General features: G+C 35.2%; 2 protein-coding genes across 2 annotated transcripts in view; one reads left to right on the forward strand and one right to left on the reverse strand.

The window, feature by feature from the left end:
• The window catches only part of LOC126850757 (probable multidrug resistance-associated protein lethal(2)03659), a 209,410-nt gene that overhangs the window by 169,601 nt on the left and 26,613 nt on the right, over positions 1 to 13,196 (reverse strand).
• Positions 1 to 13,196, forward strand: part of LOC126850951 (odorant receptor 10a-like) — an 81,487-nt gene that overhangs the window by 24,520 nt on the left and 43,771 nt on the right. Inside the window, exon 4 of the mRNA XM_050594441.1 lies at positions 2,256 to 2,355. Coding sequence (XP_050450398.1) covers positions 2,256 to 2,355 — 100 coding nt within the window. The remainder of the gene's footprint in view (positions 1 to 2,255; positions 2,356 to 13,196) is intronic.

A 13,196-nucleotide genomic window follows, 5' to 3' on the forward strand; every position in this document is an offset into this window, starting at 1 on the left:
CCGAAAGGATCTAACGATCGATTTTGCGTAATTGCGCTCAGGCACCGGTCCGACCAATCTTGAATTCCCGACGTTATATTTTCCGCGGCGCTAAGTTGCCTCTACTATTCAATCTTGTTTTCGCAAATTTATCGTCGCCGAATATCCGCGCGATTCACTGCATATTTTTGTCTATCCATCCGGACCCAACTCTTCAAAATTAATAAATCTGTTATTTTCTTGTTACGCTTAACGACTTTACTTTCATTTTGCGTGTATCTGTCACTCTGTCTTTGTCGCCTCTTGCCTCAGTATCGCGTCCGTTCAACATACGCCCTGCCCCTCTGCCGTTAGGTGAGCTAGTCCGCGACGGAATATACTCCTTTTTTTCGCGTCTTTTTCGAGCTATCTTGCGAATTTAGCGAATTGATACGTGAAAGACTGTATCTGGCGCCTAATTAACTGTTTCACAAATTATTAAAGATTTCGTCACGGCATGCGCGGAACATCTTCCACCCTATTTCTTCCCATCGCGTGTATCTTTTCCTTCTGCCTCGCGTTTTTGACAACGATTCTTTTTCCCGCATCTCCCGTCCGACGAATCTTATTCCCGTTCGTCGGCGCAACGTAACATCTCTCCGTCTCCGCGCGACGGAAAGATCGCGATGGTGGACGCGCGCCGCGTTCAACGGTCCGCGAGGGGAAAAAATCGTCGCAATATATATATATATATATACAGAATACTCGGAGTCAATTAGCCGTTATGTATAGATAGAGCAGATAAAACCAAAGAGAAAAGTTCTTTATCATTTTGCAATTTTCGTAATAATTATTGAAAAATTAATTTTAAAAAATTGACTTATTCGCACGAATATAAACGCAGTGCGTTTATATTCGTGCGAATAAGTCAATTTTTTAAAATTAATTTTTCAATAATTATTACGAAAATTGCAAAATGATAAAGAACTTTTCTCTTTGGTTTTATCTGCTCTATCTAAAAAAGACAACCCAAAAATGTCGCGAGATGCGTAAAGAAATTTTAGGAGAAGCGCTCTATAAATGATAATGGTTACATACGAGCAGTACATAACTCTGAATTCTCGTCCTAGTAATCACATACCAATGGGGCCGTCCTTTCTTGCCGTACGCTAATACTTGCGCGAATTGATCAGTCTCTTGTAATTAATTTCTCAATAACTATTACGAAAATTACAAAATAGTAAAAAATTTTTCTCCTCGGTTTCACCTGCTCTATCTGCATACAAGTGATGCGACTAACTTTGGACATCCTGTATATTTTATTCAATTGTAAATGATTGCCCTGACTTCACTTGTCACATCGCTGTCAATATAATCTAGGTATAATATATAGAAGTGAGTGTAACAATCATACTAAAAACAAAAGAGGTAGCATAGGCAAAAATGTCAACAAAAATGTCAACAAAAAGGCATGAATAACACATAGTACGAAAAATTGAATATTATCAGAAATAAAAATGCAATACTTTAAAGTATCATATCTCAGAAATTAGAAAAATCTGCAATTCATGATTCAAAGCTCATATAATTTAGGATTTTATTTATAATATAATTGTAATATACCTGATACGTTTAAAAAGTTTCAAGACTGATTTTTTTTAAGATATTAATGGCTCTATTTCTGAATCAATACTGAAACTAATAAGTAGTACCAACCTTTTGACATTTCCTACATTTTTGTTGTTGCATTATGTACAATAATTTTTTAAAACTGCACATAGAAAGATTGCTTCTTAGTTTTGTATTGCTGCAATTATCGTGAATCGTGATTGTCTTAATCTGTGATATTTATCGAGAGACGTCCCTCTCTTCTTCATCTTCGAGTGTCTTACGACTTTCTTCAGTTAAATCATAATACTTTTGCATGACTAAGACAATCACACCGTATGCTTTTCGCATGATTTGATGTTTTCATCGCCGTTTTTCCATTTTTAAAACAAAACTTGATTGGGGCCTGTTGCTTCAGTCTTGAAATGCAAAACGAACAAGCAATCTTTCTATGTGAATTATTAAAAAACTGTTGCACATAATGCAATAAAAAAATGTGGAAAATATCAAAAGATTGCTACTAGTTCTATTGATTCAAAGATAGTGCCACTAAAACATTTAAAAAAAAATCAATTTTGAAATCTTTTGAACGCACCAAGTATATGAAAATTAAAAAGTGATCAATAAGATGTGTTTTCAACATTTACCAAAATGTAATTTTACTGTCTAAATAACATAAAGTTTTTCAGGATGGGGAAATCAATAGAGAAGGCATTTAGCATAACATTGTTGGCTCATCTTTTCGGAGCTACTTCTCTGGTGTGCATTCTTGGTTATCAAATTTTGACGGTAAGTCAATTGATAATCAAAAAAATGAACCTAATATTCGTATATCAATTCTCAGGTAGTAATGCAAGGTCATTAAGACATCAGTTTAAGATAAGTTCTCGTTATATATGTCATCCGACTAAATAATGACGTAACACAGACGTGATATTTTGGACGACATATTATCGTCATAGAAATAACGTCATTTAAAGTTATTTACTTATCGAACTAATGTTATTAATTAATATATGAATATTAAAATTAACGTATTTAAATAAGAAAAATAATAAATATTTTGATACTTATAAAGCAGTGCTAAGATTTACTTATAACTTTCAACCGGATTTTTTTACTTACATCTATTTCCCTTTCACTGCTAGCGCTTTGACCGTTAGCGACGCGTTGCTAGATGCTCGTAACTAAGGAGCGGAACATTTAATCTCAGAAACATATGTAACAGTGCGTGAAAAGCTTTGAATAAAACAAAAATTTTAAATTGTTAGAGAGCATATATGTAATTAAAAATAGATTAATAATTATTTTTATTCTTAATACAAAATAAAATATTGAATGAAAAATTTTAAAGAAAATTTTTTTACTAGAGTATTATGCTTTTACATTTGATACGCATGTTCCTGAGACTAAATGACGCTTCTTACTTACAAGCGTTCGACGACGTATTGTTAAGGTGCGAGCAGTAAGAGGGGAGCAGTAAGCGTAAGTCAAGAAATCTGGCCTAAAGTTATAAGTAAACCCCATTATTACCCATTATTAAAGTTTATATGACTTTCTATTCAAAACTTTTGAAAATACGGCATTGCTCTTACAGCACCAAATATTATAATAAGATTATAGAGATTAAAACCTTTCATATTTTAATGATTATGTATGATCATAATGATATATACTAATATAACAGTGTTAGCTGTTGTATTGTATATAACTAATATCACAGATTAATAGACAGATAGCCAAAGGCCCGGATTAAGGTGAGATTGGCATTTTTCACTGGTTTCAGCACCATACCGTAGCTAGCGGCCAATGCAGTAACTATGTTTTCAATCTTTACTTAGCAAATTTGCAACAAAGTATTTAATAATTATATTTATTTAAAATATTTATTTAAAATTCTTTATTATATCCTCATGTGCAATGAAATAAATTTCCTAAAATAAATTTTTCTTAGTTTTAATTGAATATAATGTAGAAAATATCTGCAATAATAAATTATTTTTATTTTTTTTCTTATTCTTGGAACAAAAGTATCAAGCATTTAGGAAATCATGCATTTTAATCAAATTATGCTCTTAATTTATAGTTTTTTATTATTAATTTATTTTTACTTATTATTAATTTAATTAATTTTTTAATTTATAAATTCGATTCGATGCCTTAGTACGCACCTATGCACATTAAAAACTATTACATACAAATTTACATAAGCATAATTAAAACAATAAGATAATTAATAATATTACAATAAGTCTTTAGAAAATATACTTATATAATAACAGGTACGCTACGCTATTTTCGCATCAAAGACCAAAATTTTTCACCCTGATTGCTCCATCAAGCACTTCGGAGTGCATCTATTAAATATATAAAAACTTTTATAAAATTTTTATATTTTTATTTTATCTTTTTGCGCGTAATTTTACTGATCTAATTAATAAAATTTTTGCAATTAAAATAACACCAAACACGACAATATTCGGATGAATTTCAATTAAATGTAAATCAAAAAATTTTGTACTTATCTAAATAAAAATTATCCGAATTATATAGTATTTGATGTCATTTTAACTGTAAAAATCTCATGTTCCCATTATAATTACTTTCAAAAAGGTAAAAGAAGAAATAAAAGTCTTAGTTTTTATTTCATAAGATATTTAAATTCATATAAATCATTATAGATAAAGAAAAGTCTCCGATGTCATCAAAACGAGAGCGAAAACGAGTGAAGAGCAAGCGAGAAGATGCATGATCAAAGAGTTCCGAAGTTTCTCTCTACCGCGAGGCTTCCTTTATCTATAGTATCTCACCAATATATATTATCTTACTACAGAAAATAAAACTTTTATATTTTACATTTTATCCATTTAAAAATAATTTTAATAGATTAATAAGATTTTTGCGATTAAAATAACATCAAACACGACATAAATCGGATAATTTTTAATTAAATATGTAATCAAAATTTTAATTATCTGTCTAATAAACCGATTTATGTCGTGTTATATCATAGCATGCTCTATTTTCTGGGTTGAAAGAGGGAATTAAAACTCCTAAATAGAATAAATACGCAGAAGCGTAACTGCCGGGCTCGCAAGGTCCGCAATGCGGGGTGGCCCACGACTTAGGGGGGCTCGCTGACGAAGAAAAAAAAAAACATGTTTGCAGCTATTACAAAAGTAACAAGTTATGCTGTTCTGTTAGTGTTATTTAGCATTCATATTTAATTTAATTCAGATTAGATTATTTAATATATAAAAAACGTATTTTATAATTGGTTCTTAAATTATAATCTTGAAACATTATTCCTCTATTACATAATTGAATAAAGAAAGAGGTAAGACAGTCAAATAGTTAACAGTTTCAAACTTAGCCTAGTCTTGTGTATGATATCAAATAAAAAATTTTAAGTACCATATTTTTAATAAATAAAAATTAAAACTTTGCTGAAACAAAAATTGAGGCTAAAAATAAAATGATAATAGTTATTACTGCATCTAATTGTAAAGATTGATAAAAACTTATTGCACATATAATAACATAGAGGAGAGAGACAGAGAGAGAGAGAGAGAGAGAGAGAGAGAGAGAAAGGTTTATTTATAAAGCGCTCTGGGACAAAAGCGCCATAAATACTAATACATAAGAAAGTAAAAATACATTTAAAATTACAATGTGTGCGCAATGTTCTTAAACATGTAAAGAAAATGTTTATGCATAAATGTGATTTATAATTAACAATTTTAAGGCATGCTAGAGAGAGATGCAATAGTATACTAAGCAACATCCCAATTTATATCCCAATCATGAAGAAGCACAGACGAGCAACTGCGAATATAACTTTTGTTTAAAATTCGCCAGTGTCGTCGCACTTCTAATAGACTGAGAGAGACCATTCCAAAACCTAGCCGACATGAGTCTAAAAGACCGTTTATATAATTCAGTTCTACATAGTTGCAGAAATAGCATATCCCTCGGAGCCCTAGTGGCACGGTCGGATGTTGCGATCTTACAGTTGAAATTGGAGTGCAGAAGACTTGGTTGTTTAGTTTCCAATATCTTATACAATAAGAAAACAGACACAGTGACTATCCTTCGGTCAACCGCATGTTTCACCTCGTCCAGCATCCTAATCAGACAAGTTTGCGTATAGTGGTTGTTCCGATAAGCAGACTGACATGGATCGTATAAGCCAGAGTCCTCAAGATAGACACGAATCTGCGCGCAAACCAATCGCTCCAACGCCTTCAAGGTAGGAAGTATAGATATTGGTCGATAATGTTGCATCAATGTAGGATTCCTGACTTTAGGTATCGGACAGATAAGAGTCTATTTCCACTTCACAGGAAAACACCATTCATCAAGGAGAAATTGAATAGATGCTCCAAAATAGGCAGTGTACAGTGGATTGTCAGTTTCAACAATCTCAAGGAGATGCCATCTCCACCCAACGCATTTGATTTGGCCCTGGAAACCACTCTCGCGATATCCCGCGGCACTACATAATTCAGTGGAAGCTTCCGTCATCAAAATCTCGCTCAAGAATATCCCTCAAAGAGCCATCCTCCACATAGCATCCTCCATCAGCATGTTCCGCATTATGTCCAAAGAATGCATTAAGCTCTTCAACAGAGTGCGAAAGACGCCCTTCGGTGTCTCTGGGCTTAATAAAACCTAGATGTCTCAACCTGCCCCAGACCTCAGATGCCTTGCCTTCCCGATTGAAGATGTTGACATAATACTCGCGCTTTGCAGAATGCACAAGATTTTACGCCCTGTTGCGCAGCACTTTGTATCGATCATAATATACGTTATTTTTGTGTCTGCGCCACGTTCTTCTGGCCAGATCTCTATCGCGCATCACCATACGGATCCCATCAGTCAACCATGGGGCAGGCAAATTCCTGAAGTATCATTGTTTTAGAAGAACATGCGCATTGAATATTGAGTAATTTAGTGCAAAAAATATCAATCTTTTCATCCATGTTATCCGAAACCGACACGTCAGTCCAATCGATGTTACCAACATCAGACTGGAAGGATGCTGCGTCAAAGCCACTCCAATCCCTGCAAACTATAAGCTTCCCATGACAATGCTGAAGCTTAATCCCATACCTTATAAAAATAAAATCATGCTGATAGAAATGCTACTCCACACTGACCAAATTCCTTGAACTTATTCCTATCATCGATAATATACAAGTCTAACAGCGTGCTGGAGTTTCTCAGATGATGAGTGGACCTGAACGGCATCAGATATAAGCTCGACTCAAAGATAAAGGAGCCAAGTTGCTGGCTATTAAAGGTGTTCTGATTCATATTAGCATTAAAGTCTCCTAGGATCATGTGCCTATAGCCTACCTGGAAATCCAAAAATGATTGGAAAAACTTGTTTAGATAACTCGAGTTCGGAGGTCGATATACCACTGCTAGCAAGAGTTTAGATCTATCGTTGAATGTGATCTCCGTCATAATAAATTCTGGTCTATTCGTAACAGACTCATCAGAGCAAAGAATGGAGGCACGAAAATGATCCGCCAAATAAAATGCCACTCCACCTCCAGATCTTCCAACTTTATCGCACTTAAAGAGAGAATATCTAGGCAGTCTGATCATAGCATTGGTAATAGCAGGCCGAAGCCACGTCTCCGACATGCAGATAATGTGGAAGTCAGCACTGCAGAAGTAGTGACGAAACTCATCCAGATGTGCGAAGAGCGACTGGCAATTTACATGGCAAAAGGTCCTCAAGGTCGTTCTCCATATCATTCATAGCTGGTACTGGCTATTTTCTGGTCCTTAACTCTTTTACTCAGTACCGAACATTTTGCAGCATCCATGGCGGAGTGGGCCAAGTCACCATGAGATACATGATGACGCTCACAGTTCAGACACTTACGTGGTTCATCCCTATTCTTGCAGTCCTTCATCTCATGTGCCCCAGCACAATGTCCGCAAGAAGGTTTACCTTTGCAATCTTTCGCAATATGGCCAAACGAGAGACATCTATAACACTGCACAATTCGAACATGATCCGCAAATGAGCAGGCAGAGTAGCAGATAAATCCGCCCACATTCGAGTAAGGTCCTTCGTACCGCTGGTGTAACCTCCAGTATGCAGCTGGTAATGCGCCTGTCTTGTTTTGGCGTAAAAATATAAACAACCTTCACGTCCTTTGTAGCTACATCACTCAGGTCAGCTCTGGGCCAGGAGTTCATCATCAATCTCTTTAGCCGACATATCGGCAGGAACTCCATGTATAATAAGACTTGGATTCAATTTCCTGTTCTCACGCACCGTCAATCCAGCCTCCGCAAGGCCAGGGTGAACCTTGATCTTCTTAATGTCAGGAAAGAATGCCTCAATTCTGACACCATTATCTCGTGCATAAGATATCCTCCTGACCTTTAAACCACAGTCAGCCGGTTTTAAGACCCTGCACAAGGTATCTTTAGTGACCTGTGATGAGACATATTTATCCCTCTTATTCTCACTCGGCACAATCAGAAAGCTGATGGTGTCAGACAGCTCCACCGCAAGACACGCACCTCAGATCCTGAAACACCAACGACAGACGCATATGATTTGCTCTTCTCACTTGAAGCTCCCGCAAAACTAACGTTACTCTTCACACTATTTATTGCTTTTTTATTGGAATCCTCTAGCACCTCCACGACAACCTCCTTAATATCCTTCGCCGTACAGCTCGCAGATGCTGATCTCTCTTCAATTAAACCTGTCAAAACCGTGGATACTTCCATGAAAGCATCTCTGCAAGCACGAAAAGCCGACTCGATAATTCCTCTCTTCTCCAGCGTTTCCTTGCTGGACAAGAGCAGCCTAGACACAGCCTCAGTATGTCTATTTATCGTAGCCCTGAGTGCATTTACTCTCGAGCTATTCATTGTATCTGTATTATTTGCTCTCTCTGACATACCTGAAAGATTTAACAATGCCGTGCTTGAAGACTGTCTCGTGACGCCCTTCCTTCTTACGCCACTATCAACCTGCCAACCAGCTCCTACGCCGGCTTCCATCCTTCACACGTAAACAATAATACGCCTAGGTCGAAAAATATTAACGATGAGACTCACTCCAAGAAAAAATCCAGTCGAAAATCCCCGCAATTGTCCAACAGCCCGGTCAATTGACCAGTACAGAAACTGCTTGTACCACAAAGTCAAGCAGAGGAAGCCCTTGACAGATTCTAAAAAAAATTAATGCTCCGCAGGGCAAAAAGCGGCAGAAATTGACTCACAAAAACAGAGCGACAAGAATACACGTCAACATGTCAACTCACTAGAGAGAGAGAGGGGGAGAGAGAGAGAGAGAGAGAGAGAAAGAGAGAGAGAGAGAGACAGACAGACAGACAGACAGATAGACATACTCGATAATAATACGATAAGTATATTTTATTAGTTATATATAATATATGCAGGGCCCAAAAAATTTTTTGCGGGAGGGCCTCAGCCAGAAGTTACGCCACTAATACGCAAATCGCTTGTTTTCGCTTGTTTTTTGTTTTCTTCAGCTCAAACCTTTAGCGTTCTCGAGTGACATGTCACAGAATTTATTCCATTGTGCTATTTTTCTTGCGATTTTTAGTTCCTTGCGACTTTTTATCGTAGTTACTGTAAAAGGTATTATTGTTAATTGTGACGTGAAGTTTTCAAATGTGCAGTGATCCGTTTTTAATTAAACCCACATTTTTTCAAAACTTTGTTGAAATTTTAGTTTTGAAAAATCACGAGATTTGCGAAGATTCGCGGAGATTGCGTGCTTTCTGGCGTTTTCCGTTCGCGGGAGATTATTTGTTGCAAGATTTTTGTTGATCAAAATGGATAACGGTAGTGTGAAGAAAATCATGATATTTGACAGATGTGCATTTGAAAACTGTAACAGTGAATTTAGAAATGAGATAAGAGCGAGAAAAAAAGTAAGGCGTAATAAACCTCGTTTATCTCTATAATTTATGTATAAATCGGGTAACAATAATCTTGAACGATAATTTTGTATTTAAAATTGTGTCTTTGAAATTTGTACTCAGATTGTTACGTAAAATAAATCAGAATCTGAAGAGAGATAATTAAGAAAAAACGTGAAAATAATTAAATAAGCAATGAATTTACTCTTTGTTTTCTTATAAAAGATAAATCGTTTGTATAATCATTCATTCATTTAGAGCCTAACAACAATCGCATTAAGACATCTTATAAGTATTATACACATTATTTATTATACACATATAATAAATAATATTTATACTTTTATTTATTGATTAATATTAATATCGATTCTAAATTTTACACGATAATGCGATGGACGACATATTTGGGTGACACACACTTTTGCTTTACAATAAATATATACTTGCAAATTTTTGATCTAGTTCTATAAAATAATGGCTGTTGTTGGCTTGTATACGATATGATCGTGAATTTAAAAAAAGTGGCTTCTGATTTCTGAATTTTGTGTTTGTCATAAATTCCCCTTCACACTATCATTATATGCTACTTATATGTATGCATAGTTTAATATGATAAATATAATAAATAGCATTATTTTTTATTTGTGCATATTTTTATCCCTCTAAAAATCCCTTACAAAAGTAAAAAAAATACGCCAAGTACATAAAAAAAATTCTAACTAATACACAAAAAATTACAAAACTTTTAATTTTTTCTCTAAAAAATAACTTTTAAAAGAATTTTTTTTTGAAAAATAATTTCCATTTAAAAAATAAAAATCAAACTAAATATGAAATCAATAGTTAATTACATAGAAACTAGTTCAGTACAAAATTTAGTTTGTAAAGAGTTGTTGAAAATTTGAAATAATATTTGTCATAAAATCAATCTTGCAATTGGAGAAATATTATATATTTTCTAGAGAAAATTAAAATGCATTTTATGTCTATCAAAAAATTACATTATTATATTCTCCCTCCCCCAAATAAATATTTTGTATAATATATTAAATAGAAACGAAAAGGATAAAGATTAAAGCGACATATAAATACTTGACGTGCCCAGGTCGCGTTATATGTCATATTAACATACAAGGTGTCCGGCGTCAATCGCATCACCCATCGTGTGCAGATAGAGCAAATAAAACTGAGAAGAAAAGTCTTGTACCATTTTTTTCGATAACGCTTAATAAAAGTATTATTATTGAGTGAAGTCTGGCAATTCAGCGCTGACTTTTAGCTGGACGCACTCAATGAGCCGCGCGCCTAACATGTGTGCGTGAGCACTCTGTACAGCGCCTCACTGACGTGCGTCTGGCTAAAGATCGGCGATGATTGGCCAGATTTTACTCAATAATAACTTTCTTATTAAGCGTTATCGAAAAAAATGGTACATGACTTTTCTTAGTTTTATTTGCTCTATCTGCACATAACGGGTGATGTGATTGACGCCGGACACCCTGTATAATTGATAATAGTATAATAATGCAAATTATATTGATATATTGATAATAATAACCTTGCAAATTCTTATTTCGCATCGGGCACGCCGAGTATTTGTGTCGCTTTAATCTTCATCCTTTTCATTTCTATTTAATATATTTTAATTTTCTTCAGAGAATCTATAATATTTCTATAATTGCAAGTTTGATTTTGACAAATATTATTTCAAATTCTCATCAACTCTTTACAAACAAAACTTTCTACTGAACTAGTTTCTATATATTTGGCTAGTTAACTATTGATTTCATATTTAGTTTTGATTTTTATTTTTTAAGTGAAAATTATTTTAAGGAAAAATTCTTTTAAAAGTTATTTTTCAGAGAAAAAATTAAGTTTTGTAATTTTTTGCGTAATAGTTAAGATCTTTTTTATGTACAAGGCATATTTTTTTTATCTTTGCAAGGTCTTATTAGAAGGATCTCACCGCTTTTTGTTATAACTGTTTCTTATAAAGATTAATATTTTTCCTGCAAATAACTGTTTTTTATAAAATTTTATGATAAATATGCAGCCGATCTCACCGATTTTAATGACCTTGATATATGTTGTCAAGGATATAATTCTGTATAACTTTTTCTTCTAATTTAATCGTTGCTTATTAAAAAGTTATTAACAAAAATGTTTGTAATATACCAAAGTATATGCATTGACAGGAAGCACGCGCGCGCGCCACACACACACACACACACACACACACACACGGGTAGGGGAGTGCAAGGAGGGGCCTTCGGCCCGCCTCCCACATCCACCTCGCAGGCAGGATGGACCTTGCTTTACAACTTACAAAGTATATGTTACATTGTAAAACAAGGTCCACCCCGTCGGTAGGCAGGGTGGACTTTGCTGCATACCGGCGGGGTGGGTGCGGGAGAGAAGCCAAAGGCCCTCCTTGCACCTCCACTTCCGTGTGTGTGTGTGTGTGTATGTGTGTATGGGTATGTGTGTGAGTGTGTATGGGTGTGTGTGTGGGTGCGTGTGTGTGTATGTGTGGTTGTGTGTGGGTGTGTGGGTTTGTGTGGGTATGTGGTTGTACATGGGTGTGTATGGGTGTGTGGATATGTGGGTGTATGTGGGTATGTGGATGCGTGTGGGCATGTGTGTGTGTGTGCGCGCGCACGTACTTCCTCTCCATGCATATTATACTTAGCGTATTTTTTTTATTTTTGTAAGATTTTCTTTTAATTAGTGTAATAGTAGATTAAATCACAAAATTAATATCTGTTTTGATAAATAACATTCGCTTATGAATCGTTAAGTATTAATCGTAGAGATTAAATTGTAAACATTGTTTAAGAACTTTTACGATCGCGTGTAATAAGCCAATCCCACACACGTCGCGAATATTCGCGATTGAAGGCATTTGCGAGTAATGTGGGACTGAGCACTTGGACTATTTCGTTACTCGTGCTTGTGCTCGCTCTTTTCCCGCTGGTTATCGTTAAACTGTCGCGAATGAAAGAAAAATTGTATATGTAGTATGTATACGAGTAACGGAGTACGAGTAGTCTGGGAGATATACATTCGGCATCGGCCAAAATCGCGTATAATCGCATTCGTGAATATTCGCTATGTGTGTGGGCGACTATAAGGTACATACTATGACGACACACGGAACTATTGCCTACTCGCTCTCACTGTATGAATACTCACAAAGTGAGACATTTCACATACAAAATAATAGCGCTATATAAATAATAGCCGCGTACCGACGCACAACTTTGTTTATATAATATATTTAGCGGTATGTCAATGCGACGTAGTGGGATATACATGTACATGCTCTCTCTCTCTCTCTCTCTCTCTCTCTCTCTCTCTCTCTCTCTCTCTCTCTCTCTCCCCCACTCTCTCTCTCCCCCCCCCACTCTCTCTCTCTCTCCCGCTCTTTCTCTCTCTCTCCCGCTCTTTCTCTCTCTCTTTCGTTTTCTCTTTCTCATTTATTATAAATTATAAAAGAGTGTACACATAAGAATCATACATATGCACGCAAATACACATTGTCTCTCAAGGCAAATTTACATACTCAAGCAAATAATCATACATGAGCACAAACGCGCCTTGAGGGACAAAATCGCTTTGTATGTGTGCGTGCAAGCATGTACGTACGTGAGTCTGAAAGTTGGAGAAGAAATTTTTTTCACAATTCTGAACCTAATGATTATTATA

This window comes from Cataglyphis hispanica, chromosome 7, assembly GCF_021464435.1.
Source record: "Cataglyphis hispanica isolate Lineage 1 chromosome 7, ULB_Chis1_1.0, whole genome shotgun sequence".
Classification (NCBI taxonomy): Eukaryota; Metazoa; Arthropoda; class Insecta; order Hymenoptera; family Formicidae; genus Cataglyphis; species Cataglyphis hispanica.